Raw genomic sequence first — 26,819 nt, 5'->3', positions numbered from 1 at the left:
TCCTCCACCATCCCCAGGGGGTTCCAGTGCAGCCCCCTGCATACACTCGGTCGATGCCTTCCCACCGATCCGCTTTGCTCCGGACACAGAGTTGGCACTTAGGGAGAGAGTGACAGTCCTAGAAGCATCATCCTTGGCTTGCAGAATGGTTGGAGATCGTCCGCCTATCCACAGTCTTAAGGACTCTATCCAGTCTGCTCTTACCGGCACCCCAGCCAGGATCACGCGAGTGGTGTCTTTTGGAAAGGGATGCTTCCGACTCCAGTTCAGCTCACTCGAGCAGATGGAGGCAGTGCTTGCTACCAGCCCGCTTGATGTCAGGATCTCACTAGCATACTTTGACAGATGGATGGAGGGCCAGGACTATTCATTGCTTAGAGATGGCACTGCCATCACCATCTATTTTCTTGGCCTTGATGAGTATTTTACGCCATACCTTTCTGAGATTGGCAGTGCATTCGGCCACGTCATACAGAGGGATAGGACTTTTGCTGACACAGTCTGAGAAGGCCCACATAGAAACCCATCGGTCCGAGTGATAATACCCACAGAGTCTTTGCAATGCCTTTCCCAGAATATTAGGATTCCTCCATTCACGAGGGCTTTCTTATCCAACCAGATTCTCTTATACAGGCCTCCTTGGTCAGTGCTTTACTTATAGGATGATTGGACATCTTGCAGTTGAATGCCCCACGATACTTCGACGCCAGACCTCCTTCAAGAATGAGGGAGGTGGTAGACCTAAGATGCGTTAGAGGAGTGATGCAAAGCGCCAGAGATGGGGCAGGCTAGATAGAGGAGACAACGCCCTTAAAGAGAGCGCGCTGATGAGAGGCAGAGGCACGAGGGCCTAGAGCCGAGACGGTGGAGAGTGATAAGGGACTTCAGGCCGTCAACCCATGGAGAGCCACTGCAGCCCCCCACTGCTCCCATAGACGCTCCTATGGATGCGTAAGAGCTAGAGATCCCACAACCACCGATAGGGCAGCACTGCAGATGGATGTGATTCAGCCCACGAAGGCAGCAGCACTAGTAGCTTCTTAGGAGCTACAACAGGCTTCAGATACACCACAGTCCCCCAGACCATTGCTCCATCAGGTTGAGCTTCGCGAGCTTAGCCCATCTTAGGTACTCGACACACAGCAGGTAGGGGAGGCCGTGATAGCCTAGGACAATGAGCAGGAGGTGGAGGACTCAAACGTCTACTTTGAGAACTCCCCCCCATTACACCCCGCAGCAGAGATAGTGGAGAGGACACATGATTGGGTATATACTAGGAGGCAACAGAGGCAGGCATGGGCTGTACAACCACGCTGGTCTGAGAGGTTGAGACACACTCCATGCGGATACTCTCATGGAATGTATGAGGCTTCGGAGGTCGTCACTTTAGGCAAGGCCGGAGCCTCATGTGATAGGATCTACACAGAGCTCTAGTAGGAGAATTGATCAATTTTCTTATGTTACAGGAGCACCATCTTTCGGCAGACAAGATGTCCTGAGGTTGCAGGAAACTATTGCCAAGTCAGAGTCACACTTACTGGGCAGCAGCTGTAGGTGCTACCGAGATACAGGCTGGAGTATGTATATGTGTTAGGGATCAGTGGACTCAGTCGGTACAGGGCTGGGGTATTCTGATTCCAGGGAGAGCCATGTGGGTCGCGGTGAGAGTGGAGGAGGCACTCATTGGTTTGTTGGCCATTTACGCCCCGAATGGCCAACAAGACACGAGACAGTTTTGGACCACCGTCAGTCAGTCTCTACCACAGGTTGATCACTGGATGGTAGGGGGTGACTTTAACATGGTGGAGGCTCTTGAGGATGGGAGAGACAGATGCACAGAAATCATTAGGGGAGGAGAGCAGGCTGCTTGGGAGGAGTTCTTATTCCAGATTAGAGGCCAGGACCCATGGTTCACAGTAGAGTTTGGTAGGACCACAGGCTCACTTCAGTTCTCTAGGAGAGACATGGCGATTGGAGCCAAGACTTTCTCCAAGATTGATCGATTTTATGTGGATGACTGGGCCTGCGACAGAGGCGGCCTTACAAGCATCATACTTGGCATGACCCTCTCGGACCACTCATCAATTCAGATACTTCTTCTCGAGAGAGTAGGGGGACCCCATTCCACTGTCAGGATTCCAGAGCACTTGTTTTATGAGGATGATCTTAGAGAAACAGTCACACAATGTTGGAGATCTAGACCCTTCTCAGCTGGACGGGCAGCTAGTCACTTGGATGAGAGCCTACATGAGATTAGTTCCCTCTTCAGAGAGGAGGCCACAAGGAGGAGACAGAGCCTTCTAGAGAAAGAAAAGAGCTGCTAGGGCATCATTGGTTGCTTTACAGAGGGAGGAGGAGAGACGGCCATGATGCAGATGGATAGTTGAGAGGATGCATACCGCCAGGGCAGTGATTGATTCCATGAAGGAAGCTAGATCAAAGTACATATTTCATGCGAGAGCCTCTTTTTGGACTTGGTCTGGGGACAGGGTTAAGGGCCTAAACACTCTAGACAGGGTGTTCGGAGACTCAGGAGAGCTGATGGATCCATTGCATAGGGCCCTCTAGGGGTGAGACAGGTGGCCACACAATACTATACATCCCTACTAGGATCCACCACTAGACCCCCTGGATATGAGAGAGATAGAGAAGCAGTTTGGCAGAGCACGTAGAGGGTGGTTACAGTAGACAAGATGAGCAGAAATCTGATGGCCCATTTTACAGAGGAGTTGGAGGAGGCACTATCCTCAGGCAAGTGTCCAGGGGAAGATGGACTAGATAAATCCTTCTTTATGAGCTACTGGGATCTTATAAAAAAAGACCTTTTCTTTTAACTTGGCCTTTCAAGAGATTATGGCATTAGGGACTATGCCAAAGAGACTCTCTGAGGGGCTGATTCATCTTATCCCGAAAGTGGAGATAGATTGGAGATCACACAATGGAGACCGATCACCTTGCTTAGAACTGCCTATAAGATCCTTGCAAAGGTGATTAGTCTTAGGTTGGCACCATTGATGTCAGATATTATGCACCCCACTCAGACAGGATTTGTCTGAGAGTGTAGCATCTTGGACAACATCTTCACCTTTTGGGAGACCACAGCTTTGGCTAGATCCAGGAGGCAAGACCTAATTGTGCTCCTTCTTAACTTTGAGAAGGCATATGATCGCGTGGATTGGGAGTTCTTGGAGGGCACAATGCTGAGGATGGGCTTTCCAGAGCAGTGGGTCAAGGGTGTAGTGGCTCTCTATTCTTCAGCACATAGCCAAGTCACAGGGATGTCCACTTGCTCCGTTCTTGTTTCTATTTGTAGTAGCAGAGGCCACGAGTTCTACCCATCCTTGAATTTGAGGCAGAGGCCATGAGTTCTTGTTTCTATTTGTAGTAGCAGAGGCCATGAGTTCTACCCATTTCTATTAGACAGGGATCTACATGTATCAGAGGCATCATGCTACCCATCCTTGAATTTGAGGAGCTTCTTGATGTGGAGTTTGCTGATGATACAACAGTTTACTTAGATGGGAATGAGGGCAACTTTAGAGCCTTTGTAACAGCCATGGAGATATTTTCTAGAGCATCAGGAGCCCAGAGCATCAGGAGCACTAATTAATTGGCACAAATCCTTTGGATTTTGGATATGCAACACTAGACAGCCAGAGTGGCAATCACATGAGGATTTCACATGGGTTCCCCGCGGGACCGCTGTGAGATATCTCGTATGCTATGTGGGGATTGACATTACCTTAGAGCAGCAGCTGGCACCCTTCCTTTTGAGCATTAGACTGAAGCTTTTGTATTGGAGCTCGGCGAGACTCTTGTTGGCAGGAAGTGTAGTGGTTGCCAACCAAGTTCTTCTTGCGACCATGTGGTACATCACATCTTGTTGGGCATTCTCTAGGTCCTGTATTGGCCAGGTGAAACGCCTCATCAGGAACTTCATTTGGTCAAGAGGAGATGGGAGTCCGGCCAGAGCAAAGGTGGCTTGGGATGTCATCATACAGCCTAGATCCAGAGGAGGATTGGGGATCATAGACCCAGATAGTTAGAGCAAAGCCTTATTGGTCAAGCTCATTGTTAGGGGTTTGCTTCCAGGAGAGGAGCCCTGAAAGAAACTTCTGATGGGGAGGCTAGAGGACTTGACGTCTATACATGGAGGACCATGGCAGCCCATCATTCACTAGATATTTTAGGAGATCAGCACCAGAGATTTAGGGAGGAGCTTCAAGGTCAGATTTGCAGCTGCCATTATTAGAGCTTGGAGATTTGTATCTCCAGGGCTCCACGAGCTCCCCCCAACTACTATTGAAGAGAAGAGGAGAGAGCCTCCTCTCTTTAATCATTATTTGAGATCAGAGTCAGGCCACACCATTGGGCAGCGAACACACTTATCTTGGGGGAGATTCTCTTTACAGGTCGCTACATTAGTGGGGGAGTGGTTTGCATTTTAGGAGTTACCACACGAGACCCAAAGGTAGAGATTACATGGTCTCGGGGGAGCTAGGGCCATGATTGAGGCCGTGATGGAAGGGGTTCCACCAGATTGGCAAACTGAAACAGCTTCCTCTCAGACTTGGATTGGTCTTTTCTCTAGAGGGGATATCCTTCTAGCAGTCATTGCATCTAGCAGAGACATGACATTCACTTTCACAGTTGAGGAGGATAGTCGCCTCCAGCGAGAGGACCTTGACCTTATAACACTCGGTGGCTGCTCTAGGCAGAGAATCAGAGTAGTGGCACACTTTCAAAGAAAATGGCACATAGACCTAGACCCAACCACTTGTCTTATAGATGGATGGAGATATTGGGCATACCAGAGGAGGCCTCTACAAAGACTTCAGTGGGATCCAGGAGAGTGGGTGCGGAGGGATCCCTTCCTTGATAGGCCATTTGACATCCCCTTCTTTGGATACACTACTAGATTGGGATGGGGAATACAGACGAGCAAGATTAGAGCACAACCTACAGCCATCCCTCATTGGCATAGAGAGGGAGTCTTAGATGAGTTCCTATACAAGTTTTGGAGGTGGCTACATGACAGCTTTAGGCCCAGGAAGATATCTCTCTTTCTATTGCTTCTAGCCCATAGGAGTTTAGCAGTTGGCACTTGGCTTGGATATGGCATGGACCCAGTGGCTTGCGCGTGATGTGGTGAGCGGGAGGAGACATAGAGACATTGTCTTTGGGACTATTCTAGAGCCCAAGAGATTTGGAGGAGAGCTCTTAGGATAGTATTCCATGGTACAACAGAGTCCATGGTGGTGACATGGGGGGCTGCAGCTTGGGTCACAGACAGAGGTCCAGCTCGCGGCTATGAGGACACTCAGGGGAGCTTTTCTTTTCTCATCATTGGATAGCATCTGAGCAGGATCCCTACCCTAGACTACTCACAGACACAGTGGACTCAGGAACATTGTCACAGATGGGAGCTGATTTCCAGCATTATAGCTTGGTACATATAGACTGCGAGATGTAGCCATGTCATTGATCTTCAGGATATATCCATTGGGAGGTCTTTATCGAGGATTTGGACAGAGATAGTCCATACTTTGCGTTGGAGATGGAAGAGGTTGCAGGGCAGCTCTGAGAGGATGAGGAAGAAAAGAGAGGCTTTCCTGAGGATTTGGGATTCAGACACCTTCTTTCACACTACCCCTCAGATGGTCTAGCACTTTAGCCCACCAGATTGGTTGTTTACACAACCATTGTATCTTTGATGTACTTAGTTGCTCTTCACAGAGTTTCTTGTACTTTGTATTTACCTTAGGGGGACTTTCTCCGAGGTGTTATTAACAAAGTTCTCTTTTCTTGGAAAAAAAATAATAGGCCCACTTTTTAGGAATAGCTTTCTTATCTTTGGGCAATGGAACCGAATCCCAAGTATCATTCCAATACAAAGATTTCATTTCTTGTTGCATAGCTAGCTCCCACTTTTTCTTTAATTCACATGATGATGCCTCTTTATATGTCAGAGGCTCACCCTCATCTGTGAGTAAAATGCAATCCAAAGAGGGATCAAACCTCTGTATAGGTCTCTTGACAGGTGTAGACCTTCTCACCCAATGATCTGTGTTATCAGGCAATGGGTCCACATCCAAAGGAATGTCAATGACCTCATTATTTGGCGGCTGAACTGCATTTTCAGGTTGCTGTAATACATTTTCAGGCTGCTATAATTCATTTTCAGCATGCTGATTTTGTTGTTCAAGCTGATTTTTAGCATCTTTTTGCTACCCATTGTCATTTGGCTCAATAATAATTCGCTGAATATCAAAACCAACATCAAATGGAGCTGATTTTCAGTGGCTGATGGCAATCCAAGTGGTTGATCATGCTCAAATTTTACTTGCTTTTTGTTTGAATCACTAGATGTGGCATTTTTCAGCAGCTTTGACTCATTTAATACCACATCTCGGCTGCGTAGTAGCTTTTTCATGCTTGGAACCCAAACTCTATAGCCTATTTCATCTTCATGTCCATAACCCATGAAGATGCCTTTGTGGGATTTCATGTCAAGTTTGGTTCTGCTATCAACAAGTATATGTACATAGCATTCGCAGCCAAAGACCCTTAAGTGGTCATATGAAGCAAGTTTGCCAGACCAAACCTCTTTAGGGATGCCACTTTGAAGTGCACGATGTGGAGATCGGTTGCAAATATGTGCTACCGTTTTAAGTGCCTCTCCTTAAAACAATTGCAAGAGATTAGCTGTGGACAATATGCACCGAATCTTCTCACATAAAGTGCGATTCATTCGCTCAACCATACCATTAGATGGCGGATTATAAGGAGCTGTGAGCTCCCATTTAATCCCATTGTCATGACAAAACTTATTGAATTCTTTAGATACATATCCTCCCCTATTGTTTGTCCTTATCTATATTGATTTTAAACCCTCTTGAGTACTAACAAATGCATACAATCTTTTAAAGGCGTCCAATGCCTTGCTTTTGTGCTTAAGCAAGTAAACCCATAGCTTTCTAGAATGGTCATTAATAAAAGACACAAAATAACGGAAACCACTATGAGTTTTTATTGGCATGGTACATACATCAGAATGGACTAAATCCAAAATACATGCTTTCCTAGAGACTCCATGAGAGTATGAACTCTTTACATGTTTTCCCAAAATAGAGTCATCACAAAAGTCAATCTTTTCACATCAACTCTTCCAAGTGAAGAAAGTGCTTGTAAACCCTTTTGGCTCATGTGTCCAAGATGCTCGTTCCATAACTCCACGTGTGATTGCACTTTTACAACCGCAACAGGATTTCCAGTAAGTGCCTTGCAGTGAAGATATATAGAGTTTCCTTTTTACTGGCTCTAGTGACAAGCATGGATCCTTTCTGTATCTTCCACATTCCACCACCAAAGGTAGTGAAGTAACCCCTACTCTCTAACTGCCCAATAGAAAGCAAGCCCTTCTTAATGCTAGGTACATGCCTAACATCATGAAGAATAAATTCCTAACCATTTTCAAGAGATAGGTGTATGGTGCCCATTCCTTGAATATGACATGCATGATTATTCCCTAGGTAGACTTTTCCATGGTTACTCACTGCATAAGAAGAAAGACACTCCAAAGATGGAGTTACATGAAATGTAGCACCATTGTCAACAATGCACGATTATGACGAACCATGATGAGCAGACAACAAGACATCTATCACATCCCTTTTAGTGATATACGTGTCTTCCATTGTCATAGCATGTGGATTTGAAGATGCAACCAGCAAATTGGCATCTTTATCTTCTTCTATCTTCTCAATAACAACATTAGATACCACTTTTGCCTTGTTTGTTTCTTTACGAATAGAGCTGCCATCCTTATCATTCTTTTGGCCTTTTGCATTAGCCTGCTTCTTGTGTTCTTGCTCCTTTTTATAGTACCTGCAATTGGGCTCTCTACGTCCTTTGCGTCCACACTAAAAGCGGGTGAGATCTTGCTATTTTTGCTTGCTTTTGCTGCGATTTTTGTGCTTATTTGTAGCATTTGTCCTCTTTTCAGATCTTCCTTTTGCATTGTAGGCTGATCCATTGTTCTCCCCACTTGCCTTGAATCTAATCTCCTCACTGAGAATAGAACCACACATACCATCAAATGCTAAGTTGGGATTGTTGCTCAATGACACAAGCAATGCTTCCCATGAATCTGGCAAAGTCATGAGCAAGAAGATAGCCTTAAGCTTAGGATCAAAAGTCGGCCAGCCTGCTTCTTGTAACTGACTCAAAATACCACTGAATGCATTTAAATGATTTGAGGCGGGCTTAGACTCATCAAGCTTCAAGATAACTAACTTTTGCACGAGATGTACTTGATTGACAGGAGTCGTATTCTTATAGGTAGCCTTGAGTTTCTCCCAAACTGCATATGCAGTGGTGAATCCCTTGATATCAACCAACATATCATTTGTGACTGCCATTTTGATGTAAGTAATGGCTTTCTTATTCATTTTAGCTCAATCCTCATTTGACAAAGCAACAGGTTTATGTTTTGCTAAAGCATCATCACAATCCTTCAAAGGAAGTATACGTCGCATACGATCTTTCCAAAGATCAAAGCCATTGCAGTCAAATTTGCGAATCTCAAAAAGATTCTTTGTGTTAGATGTAGATGCGCTGCCAGCCATTTACAACAATAGAAACCGCAATAAAATGCTGAGTACTTTCAGCCAATAGCAAGGTTGCTGAATATAACAGCAAGTATGCAAACTTGCACTTCCAAAAGTGCCCAAGAAGTAGATATTTTGCTGTAATTTCAGTCCCAAGAGCTGATTACAGCATGTACATGAACCAAATCTGATACATATGCATGAATGACAGCTCCCACTTCAATAATACATCATCGTAATGCCCAAATGCAATAACACAAGTGCTATATGTACCATTGTTTCACTGCATAATGAGTATTCAGCAATACATGTACCAAGAGAAGCTGCCCTTTTCCAACATTTAATACATCTCAAGTCCAAAATTTCTACCATTCAGAAGTGAATCTGCTGTAATTTCATTGTCAAAGCACAAATCGGCTCAAAATGCATCACCGATGCGAAAAGCCCCAAAATTTTTGCAGTAAATCTGCCCCAATCGCATTAATACATCATCTTGAGTGTCAAACACGGACAAATGTTGCAGAAATTTCTCAAATGCTGCAAAACCCCCAAATTTTGGGGTCCAAATGTGGGCTAAGTACAGTGAAATTGGCTTAGCTGAGGAAAATTTCCCTTGTATATGAAAGGCCCCAAATTTTGAAGCAAATACACACAATGTCTGCAATTTCTAGGTCAGATGTCACTGTTTTGCATGAGCAACATGAAATCTGAGAAAAGCTCCAAATTTCTGGATACAAATCTTCACAAATCTGACCCCAAATTTTGAAGCAAATACATACAATGTCTGCAATTTCTAGGTTAGATGTCACTGTTTTGCATGAACAACATGAAATCTGAGAAAAGCTCCAAATTTTTGTCTGCCGTTTGCTTGAACGTGACCTGTGCCTGTTGCCGTGGTCAAACTGACCACCGATTGGTTTTGATAGTCTGCCACCTTCACATAGAAGTGATGACTTGCCGCTTGTACATAGAAGTGAGGACTTACGTGTCTCGTCATGGATGACTTGCTTGGCTCCTCACGCACGCATGCAGAGATTGACTCGTATAGCCCTAAGGAAGCGCACATACTCTTTTGCCGTAGTTCTGATACCAGTTTGAAGGGTGAGAGCAAGTACCCAGGTAGTGTGCATGGCAAAGGAGGTGTATTTAGTAGTAGAGAGTGTGCAGAGAGAGTGGAGACTCGAGATGGGTGTTTACCAGTGTGGTACACACAAAGAATAAAAGAATGTATTTATACTTAGGGTATAGTATAGTTACACTCACAAGGGTGCGGTGACACGTACAAGTAAATTTATACACGGGAGTGGGAGTAAATGGGCCTTTACACCCAACATAGGCTGTTGGTTGTCTCATCTATTTGTGCAACCCTCGTCTTCACATATAGTATGTAGTATCATATGTGAGCTGATATATGCATAGTTCAAGGACACTACACTGGTAGGCTATTATGTGCATTTTTCGCTATTTGGAAGGAACATAGTTATATGATTTGCTCTTTTCCAAGGGGAGAGACTTACAAATGCATGCTATCAATGATTCAAATTGGGATAATGATCACAATACAAGGCTGTCTACTAGTGGACATTGTTTCTTTCTAGGCCAATCATGCATTTCTTGGCTAAGCAAGAAGCATCCTACTATGGCTACCTTATCTTGAGAAGTTGAGGATAGAGCAGCTTTCACAACAACAGTCAAATGTTTCTGATAGTTAGAGTGCTATTGTAGTAGCATGGAATCTGGTGTTTTATACTCGTATGAAACACATCGAGATACATTATCACTATGTTAAAGAGAGATCACATGTAGCAGAGATTAACGTGATCTACATTCCCGCATAGAAGAATATTGTAGATATTTTCACCAAGGCACTATCACTTGAAAAGTTTGAGGAATTTCAAAAATCCTTGGACTTGTACCTTTTGGTGATTGATTCACTCCTTGTACATCATCAAGTTGGCATTGTCGGTGGGTGTTAGAATTGGTCAATTATGGGTAGTGCCCAATGTTTGTGTGTGGTGTGGATACAACTAAGTTAATAAGTTGTATTAGTATTTCTAGAGTTAGTTTAGTTCTAGTCGAGTTACGGATAGGTCTATCTTACTTAAGACCTATTGTACTTTCATTCTATCATTTTAGTACTTGTATCTTTTGAGTGTGATACTACTCTCCACTCTTGCTCACTGTATTGCGTTCTCTCTCTCTCTCTCTCTCTCTCTCTCTCTCTCGATTTCTAACAATCGGTATTGACAAATCCTTCATTTTGAAGGATTATTTTTGTTATATCATGCTCGTACTGCAGTAATTGTGCTAGTGGCATTGGAATTGTAAAGGCAATTTATGTGCAATTTGTTTCTAGTGGCTATTCAATGCTTGGAAAATAACAAAAAAGTACATAGAAATTACAGAGTTTCATATGCCTTTGGAAGTGATGAAATCTTGGATTTGCATTAGTTTTGGGCTGGTTTGATGTTGCTTTGGCCATTCTTTGGCTTTGTAGGAACTTGGAGTGTTGTTAGTTCGTTTCTTTTGAGCTTGAAGTTGAACTTATCTTGGTATTTTGGTGTGAGAACATACTGCAATCATTCTGGCTTCTTCATCTACTTCTTAAAACACATTACTTAACACTGAGAGCCATGGAAGCTGTCACCTATAGCTTAGGATCACCAAAAAGGTTGTTGATTCCTATTGTATGCTGATCGTTGCACTAGAAGGACCTTGAGTTGTCACTTTGCACCTGGAGGGCTCCAAATTGCTATTACTTGTTGTAGGATTGATTCTTGTGGTTGCAAATCACATCAGTAGCATTTTCTTGCTCCAATGTCTAGAATGAACTTTCACCAGCCCCCAAAAACGTTTTTTCCACTTGCATGGGCAAGTTTTGCCGAGTGGTAGCCTTCTATTAGTGAGGGTGTTAGACAAGGGTAGGCCAACCTTCTTTAATGCGGGTTGGATGTGGGAAAATGATGCCGTTAGATGCTAAAGTGAATGCTCGGATCTTCTTGCATGTAAGCAAACTGTTTGTCTTATCTAAGTGGTTGAAATGATTGCATAATAGTTGGAAAACATGCCATCCTAACATACTAGCCATCGTGAATGTGTGGACAGGTTGATAGGGTGCCATGAGATGGGAAGAGCCTCCCTAAGAGGTCTAGAAGAAATAGATGGACAAAGACCTTCTGTCTTTCTCTTCTTCTTTTCTCTCCATGTTCGCGCTACTCTTCCATTGTACAGTCTCACATGGTATCATCACCCAAGTGAGGACATGGATGTTTCCTTCTGAGAAGGCCACCCTATTGCTGAAAACAGTTGACAATGAAGACATGACTCCCAATGCAATAATCAAAGAGTGTAATGTGCAAGTACAAAGTACAACCCTTAAACCTTAGGGTTGTTAGCGTGTGTTCACACCCGAAAGGTATAAAACACAATAAGTGCCCAAACTATATAACATGGGTACATAAAATAAAAGAGAATAAAGCTCGGGGAAAAAACCTCTCATGAGGAAAGCAAAAAGTGCCCCACTATCCTACTAAGGATCACCGACACTCCTTTGTGAGCATAGGCGTGAGTCAAATCCAACAAACCCCCTAGAGTGAAGAGTGTTCAATATACAAGGATCATCCATCAAAGGAGATCAAATTTAAAGCATTGTGGAATGCTTCAAATTTGTCACAAGGAAGAGCTTTGGTGAAGAAGTCTGCCACATTATTGGTGGTATGACAATAGACAAGGTTGATATCTCTTTCATGTAGCCTCTCTCTCACAAAGTGATAGTGGATCTCTGTGTGTTTTGTGTGTGATGAAACACTAGGTTCCGTGCCATTGCAATGGCACTTTGATTGTTAGTAAATAAAGGAGTAGGCTCTGCGATAGATACATCTAAATCAGCCAACAAACATCTCAACCATACACATTTAATTGTGGTAGCGAAAGCTGCCTTGTATTCATCTTTACATGACGATGTGCCAACAGTGGATTGTTTCTTCCTAAGCCAAGAAATGCAAGATGAGCCAAGAAAAAAACAATCACCACTAGTAAAGTGAGGTCAATCAAAATCACCAACACAATTTGAATCACTGTAAGCATGTAGTTGCAATGGTCCCCCCTTGCCATAAAGCAATCCAAGAGTCCTAGTATCTTGCAAGTGACCAATCACATACTTCAGAGCTTGCCAATGTGACATGCATGGGTGGTGCATATATTGCTCAAGATTGAAATTGTAAATTGAATGTCTGGCCTTGTGTTGCATAAGCAAATGAGACATCCAACTGCTGGAGCATACGTATGGATATCAAACAAATCAGTATCATCATGCAAGGACAGCTTGAGTCCAGTCTCCATTGGTGTACAAACTGGCTTGCAGTCATGTAAGCCAAACCTCTCAAGAAGTCTACCAATATATCTAGACTGTGACAATCCAATGACTCCAGTATCATGAATGAAGTGAATGCCCAAATAATAGTGCAAAGGCTCTAAGTCAGACATCTCAAAATTTTGCTGCAAACTTTGTTTGAATGCTGAAATCTGATCAACATGTGTCCCTGTGAGTAGAAGATCATCAACATAAAGACATATGACCAACAAGGATCCCCTCTCTTTACATACGTAAAGTGTAGACTTTGATGTGCTGTTAATGAACCTTTGGCTGAGTAAAAATGTACCAATTTTGCCATACCAAGCTTGGGGAGCTTGCTTCAAAACATACAAAGCCTTTTTCAGCTTGCATACCAAGTGTTCGGATCTCTCAACTGCAAAACCAATGGGCTGTTGTAGATACACTTCTTTATGAAGTTCTCCATGTAAAAATGCAGTCTTAATATGACGCTAGTGGATAGTCCAACCAACCATAATGGACAGCCAAAGCAACCATAGACCGAATGGTAGTCATGCGGGATGCAGGAGCAAATGTACTCAATATTCAGATCAGCCATAGGCTGATTTTCTGCATTACTCAATGAAGCAAGTGGCTGAACATTATGTTCGCTTGTTAAAGCTCTAGCTATATCACCAAAAGAAATGGGCAACAGTTGCTCAAATACATCATTGGCAGCCTAATATGTATCAAAACCAGGAAGGGATAATTCTGATTTTTCATCAAAAACCACATTCCTATGAAAAATCCTTTCTTAGAGACACAATCATACAATCTATATCCTTTGCTCTCACTGCTATACCCCACAAAAATGCGTTTAACAGTCTCATTGTTCAACTTCTTTTTTAGTACCTTGGGACTGTGAGCATATGCAAGACCCCCAAAAGTACGAAAATGTCTAACAGAGGGTTTTCGGTTGTTCCAGGCCTCAAAAGGTGTGATATTCTTTAATGCCTTGGTAGAGCACTTGTTCAAAACATGGCAAGCATACATAATTGCTTCCATATAGAAACTATTTTGCAAACTCTTTGCTTTTAGTATACATTTGGCCATCTTCATGAGTGACCGATTCTTCCTCTTTGCAACCCCATTCTACTGTGGAGTATAAGTAGTAGTGTACTAACGGACAATGCCTTTCTGCTTCAAAAAATTATTCAGCATGGAAGACACGTATTTCCTTTCTCAGTCCGAACAGAGAGTTTTAATCCTGCATCCACATTGATTTTTAGCAACTGCTACAAAATCCAAAAATGCATCATACACCTTTGACTTTTTCACCAAAGAGTAAACCGAGTGAAAATGAGTAAAGTCATTAGTGAAAGTGACAAAATAATAATAGCCACCCAATGACTTTGTCTGCATAGGGCCACATACATCCGAATGCACAATTTGTAATCTAGCAGTTGCTCTAAAAGTAACATTACGAGGAAACAAAAAATGATGCGTTTCCCTCCCAAAATGCATCCCTCACATATATGCTCAGGAGGTCTCTCGAAGAGAGGTAAGCCATTAAGCGTCTGTGTACGCTGCATAAGCATTAAGTTGCCATAGTTAACATGCCCCATGCGAGCATGCCATAACTCTGCCTGTGCCATAGCAGGAGAAAGAGTAGATGCTAGATAGACCTACTAATCAATTGAACAAGTATCAAACTCATATAGTCCATGACATAAAGTACTAGTCAAAACCAAAGTTATGAATTCTTTATCTTTGACCATACATTTGTCATCATCAAATGTGACTTGTAAACCACACTATTCCAAAGAACAAATAGACAACAAATTCTTCTTTATGCTTGGCACAAATAATACATATTGCAAATGGAGAATAGAGCCATCAGTGGTTGTCAAAACTATCTCCCCAATATCTCTAACAAGGTACAATGCATAGTTGGCACACTATACAGACTTGCCAATAGGAGCTCTAATAACGAAGGAAAAAAAATCCCTACAGGATGTAATATGCCTATAAGCACCACTATCAAAGAACCAAGTGCTCGCATCGTTAGTAGAGGTAAATGCTCTATTAGTCCAAGAAGAGTCATAATTGTAAGTGTAGAAACAATAGTCACGGTTTGCAATAAAAGACGCGGACTCAGTAGCAGTAGAAGGTGTATCATAAACAAACATTCTTGACTTCTTCTTCTTCTCCTTGGCTATGCATTTCCTACATTCGGTGATGTAGTGACTTGGCTTCTTGCAATAGTGGTACTTGTCCTTCTTAGCTTGTGTGCCCCCTTGTTTCTTGTTGGTCTGTGAAGTACCTAAAGTCCCAGAGCTCTGTAGAGCATTTTTGGCTTGGCTGCCCTTACCCTTGTGCCTTGCCATAAAAGCCTGCTTAGAGGCTATAACATCCATCCCATTATTCTTTCTTGTTTGCTCTTTCTCTAAGAGCAAACTAACCAATTGAAGGAAAGTAAGTGGCTGTGGGAAAATCTCCATGGTGAGATTCAAGGCGGTATGAAAGGCCAAATAAGAGGGCGGCAATGAATTCAAAGTAGTAGAGATCAATTGCGCATCGGAATATTACTCATCTACATTCATAAGCTGCTCATGTATGTCCTAAATTTTATTGAGACGATCTTGCATAGAATCACCTTTCTATCTTCACAGTCTCAAGCTCTTTCCCCAAGAAAGAGATGCATGTCTCATTTTTTTCAGCAGACATCTGCTCAAGGGTCAGCTATGCTTCTTGTGAAGAAGTTGTAGATTGTATGTGTAGGATGATGGATCGTTGAACAGCCAATACAATCAGCGACAATGCTTGAGCATCTTGTGTGTCCCAAGCCTTTTGTGCTGCTGATCTCTAGGGAAGTGGTTGAGCTAGAGCGGGTTGAGTAGGCTGAGTGGACCTTTGCCCACGTGCTCTTGGAGGAGGTGTGACAGGAGCCACAACTCCAGGCTGAACGTCTTCACCACTGACATAATCCCAAAGATTCTTTGCAATCAGCACGTTTTTCATCATAAAAGACCCTAGAGAATAGTTGTTGCCATCCAACCTATCCTCCTTGGACACATATGTGAATACATAGCCTTGTCCTTGATTGGCCATGGTAAATGTCACTGATCAAAGAGCACAAGAGAAATACTTCAAGCTGGACCAACCTGGAAATTTGAGAATTTCTAGAAATTACAGATAGCGCCTTGCTATAATTCGCAAATTTGATCACACTCTGTCAAAAACTGTCTGGTGGACATGCTGTCCAAGGTAAAAACAGTGTTGAGCAGCACAAAAAGTGCAAAAGCCCCAAAATTTGTTGTCCCAAAATGCACAAATTTAGTCTAGCAGGGGGGGTGTCTGGACTGGGGCAGAGGAGGCGGGCACAGGCAGCGAGCCTGCTTGGTGGTGATTTTGGCAGCTGGCCATTGCTGGCAGCCGACCTGGAATGTGAGATGTGAGAAGATGCATGGAGATTGAAGCTCAGCTGAGAGTACAGTTGATAGTAAAGAGAGTGTGTGAGAGTGAAGACACGACTCCCAATGCAATAATCAAAGAGTGTAATGTGCAAGTAGAAAGTGCAACCCTTAAACCCTAGGGTTGCTAGCGTGTGTTCACACACGAAAGGTGTTAAACACAATAAGTGCCCAAATTGTGTAACATAGGCACATAAAATAAAAGAGAATAAAGCTGGGGGGAAAAACCTCTCGCAAGGAGAGTAAAAAGTGCCACAGTGTCCTATTGAGGATCACCGTCACTCCTCTATGAGCGTAGGCAGAGTGAAACCCAACATAGTCTTACTTCAATTTCACATTAGTCTACATTTTAATAGTTTCAGTGTATGGAATAAAGTATTTTAGCTATCACAGAATGATTATGCAGTCTTACATTGTTTTGCATAATCACTTTTTTGATTGGTTTAATAGGTAAATTGCAAAATGCCTGACTTCAAGCACAAGACTTCTGGACTTCAACCTCTTGGGCCAAATATTGAATCGCATTCCGGTAATCCAAGTGTGACTTTTGCAAATCATATGTGGTGAATTAATCCTTTACTTTTAAGTTTGATTATTTGATACCTTGTCTAAGTTAAGATTCAGAAAGAAAACAACAATGGATTGTTATTTTGAGAACTATTTTTGGTTTACTAAAAATTTAAATTCTATAGAGTTTAATGTCCATAGTGATGGATTGCAAGTGCTGTATTCACCAATCAGAGTTGTAGGAGTGGGCAGGCAGTAAAAACACAGCCTATAGGAGTGTGTCTTGCAGACTGTGCTCTCTAGGAGAAGCACGACAGCCAGGTGACTGATCAGATCTGAAAATGAAGCTGTCCATGTGGCTGGAAATTAGGGTGGAAGCTGGGAACAGGCTATCAAATGCTGAGGGCAGGTGAGGAAGCAGTCCATCAGGGAGCAGATGATGTCCAGCAGACAGACAACAGCTGAAAACAGCCAGACGCAGGTGGCAGACTGGTCATGGAGCTGAGCAGGACACTGATGTCAGCAATCTGGTGCAAAACACAGCCAGTGGGTGCTTCTTGCAGGCTGGGCAACAGCTGGAGATGAAGGTGCCAGGGGCTGGAAAGGGTGGCAGCAGTCAGTGATGGAACTGGCAGCCACATGGTGATGCAGATTGGATGGAGTAAGCTGAACTGAATGAACTGGGACGCTAGGTGATTGAGCACACCATCTATTTATAGATGAGCAACCAACCGCTGAACTGTGGGAATTTGCTTATGGGAGACAAAAACTCTTTTTAGTATGAAGTTTGAGATTTGGGGCTGTTTAAATGAGCTAATTAAGGTTTAAGCTGCAATGATCCTTTGTTAGCTTAACAAGGCTGTCATGAATCATGGAACCCTTGCCTCCAACCATTTTGCTAGAGTTTCCTCCATGTAAGAATGCCGCTCTCTTTTGAAACATCCCAACATGGACCTAGAGTACGGTATGAAATGGCTAGATAGTGTGGCCTATAAGAATCCGCACACTAGTAGACTATATCATATCTGCTAGATGTATGTCAAGCATGAGCATGACTCACTTCCACTCTCATTGTCGCTCTTTGGCTAGAAACGTGTGAGGTGTGCCACTACATTACTATAGTAGGACATCTCTACCTGGTACAGATGCATGCAATGGAGGAGGAGAAAGTCCCAGTAGAGGAATGAATGGCACTCGCATTAGCATATGGACACTAAGAAATCTAGTATCTTCTAGAAACATCTCAAATTTGAGAAAGTACGAGAAGATTCGAACATGTTCTAGAAGATTGATTGGAGGATTCAAAAAGAGTGCATACATCAATGCTTGCATCTGCATTGCTTATGTTAGCAATGATTTGATCATGCTTATGTAATAATCTTATATCTAGAAGCTTTCCCCTTAACCTCCTCAACTCTAGGATAAATAAAGGTCTTGGGCTAGAAGCCTTTCAGTCTTGCCAATCCTAGTTGTGAGGCTCTTATGAGGTAAGTCCCCTTTCTCTAGTTCTAGTTTAAGCCTTGTATCTGTAGTTCTTGTCTTGTGAACACAAACTCTAGGATAAATAAGGGTCTTGGGCTACAAGCCTTTTAGTCTTGCCAATCCTAGTTGGGAGGCTCTTGCGAGATAAGTCCTCTTTCTCCAGTTCTAATTTAAGCCTTGCATCTCTAGTTCTTGTGTTGTGTTGTGTTCAGTATAGTCTTATATCAAGATCGTGTCTTGTCTAGTTCTAGTTTAAGTAGTGAATCTCCAATTCTTGTCTTAGGTTGTGTTTAGTCTAGTCTTGTATCTTAAACCTAGCCTTGTTGTAAACATCATTGTATTAAATCTTGTATTGAGAAATATATTGTTGAACTTTGTTATATTATAATAAAGGATCATTTTTTTCTTTTTCTTATTTAAGTTAATCCCTTGTAAGTTATTTGGTGACAATGGAAAGTGTCATCACCACCTTGCAAAATATTTTAAGAGTAAATTCAAGAACTTTGTAAGAGTAATGCATGATTATAAGTGGAGAAACTCTGGGCTATGGGATTAGCTATCCAAGATTATCAAAATCAACTCTAAGAACTCTGAGAGGTAAGTCTATATCAAGAAGGCCCTTTGACATCTTGTAGTTGTTGAGCTAAAAATGCATTAGCTTCACTCAAACAGTCCTAAAACATGCTTAATTAAGGAAAAAACCTTGTTTATTTAAAAAGAAATGCGTTCCTAGAGAGTATCTGTATCCCATAAGTACAAACCCACTTGGAAGGACCTAAACAACTTTCTATAGGTATGCTGCCCTCCATTCAATCTTAATCTCGTTTTTGCAAATTTTAAGTATTTTAGCTTGCTGTTCATACCTCGAATGCAGAGGACATCGTAGTCCAAGCTAGCCATTGTCTATAACATTTTGGCACTTCTTTCTAGCCTACCACACATTGTTAAGTGTCTATATTAGCATGCTGATTGCTGTTGTTGGTTTTTCTCGCGTTTTAGTCTTTCTCTCTCCTGCACTGCCGTTTGCACCAAATTCAGCCTTCCTTGGTTGCATTTGCTAGTATTCCATATTTGGAGGCTGCCTTGCTGCGATTTGGGATTCATTTGGAATACGACATACTCCCTAGCTCATTATCCCTACCCTGATCCTTCAGATATATGAGTTCAAGGTACAATATTTATTCACTACATTGTGTGTTTGCTGAATGAGCATTGTATATTCAATAATTATATCATTTCATTCATTCTCTGTGTTCATTGTCTTTGAGTTACCCTAACCCTAACTGTGTTCTTTTATCAGTCTGTGCTTTGTCGTACGATGTTATTTGTGTTTCTGTATTAGGGCATTTCTTCACATGGTATCGGAGCCGAGTTCTCTGAGAGAAACCTAGGCCTTGATCTGAAAGCTCTACACAAGAAGCATGAACAACAGAAGGATAGATGACTTGGAACACTACTTCCATACCACTTTTTACATCCGAGCTAAATCCATTGAGGAACGAGTCGGAATGGACCTTAGAGCTTGTTTCACAAGCTCCTGACATGGCTGGACAAACATTGGACTACCATGGAGTTCCACGACCTTACGAGATCCTTGTACTTGAGTATGATCTCATTTTGATGCATAGAGCCTAGCATCAGATGGAAGGGACGTCCATATTTTACTCTTTAGATTTAATGCACCGATCTACTGACCATGCAAGAAGGATGAAATCTCCACTTAGGGTCATCCACAAGTGAAAATTGGTATAGAGTATACTTCATTGCTTTCATACTTATTCGATTCGATGCCAGGTATGCCTACCATCAGATTCTGTTAATGATGATTTCGCTTCTCCTATTGGTATGAATGATTTTCATGATGAAGGATGGATGCAAAACAAATTTTGGTTTATGAGTAATGAGGAAGATAGATATTTCTTTATGAACTCAAAACTAGGCAAGCAGTTGAAACAAGAAATTATGAGTACTCATTGCTCTTCTTTTCCTCAAACAATTTTGTTTTCAAAGGTCAAAATGAAGTAGGTACATCATCATCATCATTATTTCAATTTAATGCATTTAATGGAGAAAAGGAACCCACATTATTTCCCACATCTACATCTATCACAAATCTATTTAATCTCTTTGTCATCCCATATTTTCATTCTGCTGCTACATCCTCTGAACCTCCATTAAGTGCACCACATTTTACCTCTCATGTAGGATCACGTGTTTTCATTCACCATACCGGGGGGTTCTTCAAACCTAGGCACAACTGTTAGGATCTCATCTCTTCCTTAATTGGGCCAAGTTGAACTTGATGAGACATGTCCTTGACTCACAAAACCTATGGGATCTTGTGTAGGGGTTGGAACCCCAACCCGATCCTGCACTTGTTCTATATATAAGATCGTCTACTCATGGAAGGCTAGGAATGTCTTCGCTATTGTTGAGCTGATACAAGACTTATTGTCTGAGTTTCATTCTGAGCTTCAACATTTTGACTTAGTGTCAAAGCGATGGGCATATTTGATTGACCGCTATGCGGCTCGGGATAGGACTTGTCAAATAAATCTTGGCCATGTGCTTCAGAACTTCAAAATTTCTAATCGAGATGACTTGAAAGTCAAGTTGATTGAGTATCAGCGTCTCCTTGCCGAATTCTCCACTACAGGGACTCCTAAGCTCTCTGACGATCAGGTCAAATTGTTTCTTAACAAGTTGTCATATAAGTACTTTAATTTTGTGCAACAAGTAGTTTCTCTGCCCAATTTACCCACATTCTATGAATTTGAGTGTCATCTATTGCGTTATGCACAGTTGTTCGATCAGTTTCATACGAATAATCCCTTAGAGGGAGCTCTTGTTGCTTATTCTCAGAAGGTGTAGCAAGGGAAGGGTAAACAAATCAAACTTAAAATCAAAATCAAAATCAAAATCAACCAAGGGAATCACAAGGAGTCCCCTAGTCTCAATTCAAACTCAGGTAGCAGAATGTATCTAAGAAGAATATGTATTGTCAATATTGTTAAAAGGTTGGCCATTTTGACAACGACTGTCGATCAAAGGAAAGAGACACAACACCAAAAGCCAAGTCATAGACCCTTGCCCCTTAGTCGGGCAAGTCCCCTTAGGGGAGACAGATTGATAGCAAGGGGCAATGGTAAGGTCAGACCCACACTGCCACCGGTCAGCCATCTTAGTCAACAGTGTTTTTGGTTTGCAGAGGCCCACATTGTCTCCATACTACAGACATCCGATGCGAGTCTTGTCCACATCTGTGAGTTGTCTCTCAACAAGGTCATTGCAGAGACCAACTCGTCACAACCAAGAACATCAACACTTGTTTGGATTGTGGATAGTGGAGCTATATATCACATGACTTCTATAGAGGACATCTTTTATACTTGAGCCCTTGTAGTTGGGCGGGTCCGCATAGGAAACAAATCCTTGATGAAGATCTTGGCTCAAGGTTGTGTCACTTTTACCACTGATACGCATTTAGATCTGGCTTCGTTGGACAATGTATACTATGTTTCTCAGCTTGGGGTGAACTTGTTATGTGTTCAGTAGCTTTGCTAGTTGGGGCAACCAATTTTCTTTACAACAACCATAGTCAAGGTCCTTGACTCTTAGACTGGTTTAGTGATTGCTCGTGGTAAGGCACAACCTAATGGTCTATACCATATGATCTATTTTCTTACCGAGCCGACAAGTGAGGGCTCCGTATTCGATAGCTTCCAAGCATTAGCCACATCTCGAGAGCTTACAAACAATGAGCGTCTTTGGTATTTTTGCCTAGGGCATCTTGGCTATGACGCTCTTTATGAGTTGTCTCAGTGTGAGATGGTTGAGGGCCTTCCTTGTTTGAAGCTAGCTCGAGATGTCCGTAGAGTACATCAGCTCGGGAAGTAGCATCGTATCCCATTTCCACAGTAGTCTAAACATAGAGCTGAGGCATCTCTTAGATTGTTTCACGTTGATCTTTGTGGGGCCACATCCATTGTTGCCTTAAACGGTGCGCTGTTCTTCTTTTTGATAGTTGATAACATTCGAGATATATGTGTGTGTACTTCCTCAAGCATAACTCCAATGCTTTCACATATTTCTCTGCTTGGGTATTGCTAGTTTGTAACTAGACTGGTTGTCGTGTTGGTTGCATGAGGTGTGATAGCGGTGGTGAGTTCATCTCCCACGAGTTTTTGGAGTTTCTATTGCAATATAGCATCTCTCGCCAGCTCACCTCTACTAACTTTTCCTCTCAGAATGAAGTTGTAGAGCGTTGGAACCGGATAGTCATGGAATGATATGTGGGTAACTTCTTTGGTTAATTCATGCTAGGCCAGACTTAACTTACTCAGTGCATTCTCAGTCAGTATTTCACAGCACCTAGGATGTCATGTTGGATTACATGTCTTTGCGTATTGTGTTATTTACGGTGTACTTATTCTTATGGTCTCACTTATGGTTCTGGTTTATGTTTACAGGGTTACACTGATTTTGATTGGGTAGGAGATCCTGACAATTGGCGTTTTAATGGCAGCTATCTCTTCACCTTGGGCACAGCTCCCATTTCTTGGTCTAGCCGTAAGTAAGAGATGGTGTGGTTTCCACAGTCGAGGTTGAGTATAGGGCTTTCTTTGATGGCACCACGGAGGCCATCTACCTGAGGAGCTTTCTAACAAAGCTTTACTTTCCTTATGACTCTCACACCGTTGTCTACTGCGACAACTAGAGTGCCATTGCCCTTGCAGACAATCTGATCATTGCACCACGAACACGGCATGTGGGAGTCCACTTCTACTTTTCTAGAGAGCAAGTTGAGCTAGACACTATTCGCTTGGAGTTTGTATCTTCATTAGACAATTTTGCAGACATTTTTATAAAAGTGGTGAACTGACTAGTTCTTCATTATCTTTTACCCAGGATCGGCTTGGGTACACCCTTCTCTACTTCTTCAGATTGACGGGGAGACAGTGCTTCCCTTTTGCTTTCCCTTCTAGTTTGAGAGAGGGCGACTATTTCTCTTGATAATGATAGTGATGATGCTTATAGTTTTTAGACATTCATTTATTCATTCATTCTTTTGTATTGTACTTATGGACATTTGTAACTTCATCCGCACTATTAGGATGACATGATTATAAAATAGTACTTGGGCAAGTGAACAATTGCCCTGCGAGGGCACTGTCGAAGTGGCACCGTTGCATTGCATTTTACGTGAGCATGACATCTTGTATCTCTATTTATATTATCCCATGCATTGGCATTTTGTTCATGTAAACATGCATCTGTGTACATTTATCCCTTTTCGGTCTTTTGGAGTGGTCGCGACTCTGGATCAACGATATTTGTAGCATCGCACATGGAAGTCTCCAAGGTAGTTCTCCCTAGCTTGCTTTGCTGGTCTTGCTTACTTCATATCTTTGCTATATTTGTATCACCCACATCTTAGCCATTTTCCTTTTTCACTGGCACCTAGTAATGGTAGGGATAGTATGCTTATTTTGTGAAGGTCTTAGGTCTTTGACCATTGCTTATTCCTCTCCCGTTTGAGGCATGGATATTGAGTAGGATGAAAACTGATTTGAAACCCTTAATGTTAAATCTATGAAAACTATGAAGCCCTTCAAAAACAAAAAGTCCATAGCTGATTCCATTCGCCTTTGCAAGACTTAGTAGGCCATTGGGCACTCGACGTACACCCTTGTCGTATAGTGTTATTTGTGTTTTTGTGTTAGGGTATTTTTGCACAGTAGTCGTCCTTCCAACTATAGAAGGGAGTGAAAGGTTAGCCTATTTGATGAGTTTAGAGGCTTTTTGCAATAGGTGCAGTTGTTTAGTTGCATGCGGCCCGAGCGCTATCGTGATGGTGCTTCTCAAGTAGGACTTATCGGCAAACTTCTCTTAGGTACAACCCTTTCTTGGTTTGCGCGCGTCCCAGCACGGACCGAGTAGGTGACGACCAAGCGTGGGCAACCTGATAGGTACTGTGCGCAGGCTGGCGACATGCGTGATGATCGACGAGGTGGGTAGGTGCATGCGGCGGATTGGCTGTCAGTCGTGACGGCGGGTCCCAACCCCCCCCTTGCTGGTCATTTTTTTAAAACAGAAAATTTCAAATCCCTTCTATGCTCTCTCTCTGATGGGGGTTCATGTGGAAGCACAGGTTCCAGATTTGTGCAAATTTGGCCCGGAAATTTGGGGCTTTTCCTAGACTTGATCCCGTATTGACTTGGCAATGACATTCGTGTCAGAAATTGCAGACATTGTGCTTATTGGCCTCAATTAAATTGGGGATTTTGCCAAATTTATCGGAATTTCACTCATTCGAGTAAAATTTCCTGACATTGGACTTGGAAAAATTGGGGCTTTTCATGTTTTGCTGAAGTTTTGCTCAGCTAGGTCAGATTGGCTGACATTTATGCATTGTTGGACTTGGAATTTTTGGGATTTTGTGCAGAATTTGGTAAATTTCTGCAGTATTTGCCTGTGTGGTGGCTGGTTTATGTAAAACAACAAAGATTTATTTCTGGTTGGGCAAGAACAATAGTGCATTTGCTGGTTCAGCTTGTGCTCTTGTAGTTCAGTGCAAACACTCTTGTGTTCGTGATAAAAATGGCTGTAACTTCTTCCAGTTTAGACATTAAGGGTTTGATGGAAATCAAACAGTTTGATGGTCAGAACTTTGACCCATGGAAAGACTGTATGTAGGGCATATTGTTCTTAAAGAATTGTAAGAATGCCTTGTAGGAAGATAAACCTGCACAAACAGACATTAAGGGCTTAGATACTGGGTATGCAATATGGGAGAAGTTGAAAACTACGTATGAGATCACCACACGTGTTAATCAGGTGCATTTAATGCGCAAGTTGGTGAATATGCGATTGGATGAGTCCAAGTCTATAGATGAGCACTTGAATGCATTTATTGCCATTTTAAATCAGCTCAAGGATGCCAATTTGGATTTTGATGATAAGTTGAGGGCGATCTTTTTGATCATGACACTGCCTGATTCTTGGGGGACCTTGGTGGTTTCTCTTAGTAATAACCCCAATCTCTCATATGATGGTGTGAGGGGTTCAATCTTGAATGAAGAAATTAGACGTAAGTCTAGAGGAGAAGGCAGCAACTCAGGTTATTATGTTAGAGGCAGGCGTGAAAAGAAAAATGCAAATGTTGGACAGAGAAATAGAAGCAAGAGCAAAGGAAAGGAAAAGAGTGATATTACTTGCTATCAGTGTGGTTGGAAGGGCCACAAATTAGGTAATTGTAGAATAGATGCATGGGTTAGTGTATGCGTTAATAAATCAAAATATTTTTTATGACTTTCAATCCAATGCAAACAGTTTGTTTTTAAAGAAAAATTGTCAAAGATAAAGTGAGCAAACATAAATTATGAGTGAAATTGCGGTAAAATTTTGCTAATCTACTCACACTCTCCGCAAGAGATGGGAGAGGACATATAGCTGCTTTAAGAGCATGAGGAGAAGAGAGGGTCTTTAGTGGACCATCGACATATTCACCTCTATCTATACTGCTTGTTAGATGGACTAGCATCATAGCCCACTAGATTGGTTGTGTCATCTTTGTTTCCCTTGTTTCGATCCTTGGCTTGGCCACATGTCCATGAATAGAGATTGAGAGACCATAGGTCATCATGCTTTCGTGGATGATCCACTACAAACCATCAGTACCGCATGAGATCATTAGAGCCAAGTTTGTTGCACTCCCATGATGATGGAGGCCTTTTTCAAACCATCAGCTTCATACATAGAGTATGTGACATACATCTAGATAAACTACCTAGCAAAAAAATCGAGGCCTCTAGGCAGTTGAGCCAAATATTCGCATGTTGAGTAGTGGCTTAGAGGATATGGGATTGATATGGACCACCTCCGCCACTTTTAATATGACCCTAACTCCCCCTTCATACACCTCTCTTACTTTGCGAGGAACTTGGTCTTGCGACAATAGCTTGTTCCCCTGAAAATGCCTACTTTAGGGATCACTTTATGAAGTGAAGAGTGAGGAGCACTACATTTGCAGTTATAGAGCCTATAGCACCAGGGTTGTCTTCGTACGTAGTACAGATTGATCCATACGGTACGATCCGTATCCGTACGATTTAGTACGAAAAAATGGGCACTTGTTTGGCCACTCTACTTTAAGTCTACAACTTTCTTTTTTCCTTTCTCATTTCTTTTTTTTTCTTCTTTCTTTCTTATTTTTCCCCCAAGCCCCCCTCTCTCTCTCTCTCTCTCTCTCAAGCTTCTTACACCCTCTTTTTCTCTCAAGCCTCTCCTCTCTCTCTCTCTCTCAACCTTCTCTCTCTCTCTCTCTAGCCTCTTCCTCTCTCTAGTTGCTCTAGTACCACGTATGAAAGGTTTGATACTATACCATACTTTAGGTACCGTACCTTACGTATTAGTACCATAAGGTACCAACTTAAT

General features: G+C 42.3%; 1 protein-coding gene across 3 annotated transcripts in view; it reads left to right on the top strand.

Annotated features, from left to right (window-relative positions):
- The window catches only part of LOC148018697 (protein OSB3, chloroplastic/mitochondrial-like), a 107,183-nt gene that overhangs the window by 34,010 nt on the left and 46,354 nt on the right, over positions 1 to 26,819 (top strand). For all 3 annotated transcript variants that reach the window (XM_087701583.1, XM_087701581.1, XM_087701582.1), the window contains exon 7: positions 16,845 to 16,923. In XM_087701583.1, coding sequence (XP_087557709.1) covers positions 16,845 to 16,923 — 79 coding nt within the window. The remainder of the gene's footprint in view (positions 1 to 16,844; positions 16,924 to 26,819) is intronic.

The sequence above is a fragment of the Lygodium microphyllum genome, chromosome 20 (assembly GCF_053477565.2).
Source record: "Lygodium microphyllum isolate KBCC chromosome 20, Lygodium_microphyllum_v1.1.10, whole genome shotgun sequence".
Lineage (NCBI taxonomy): Eukaryota > Viridiplantae > Streptophyta > Polypodiopsida > Schizaeales > Lygodiaceae > Lygodium > Lygodium microphyllum.
This window is presented reverse-complemented; position numbering and strand designations above follow the sequence as displayed.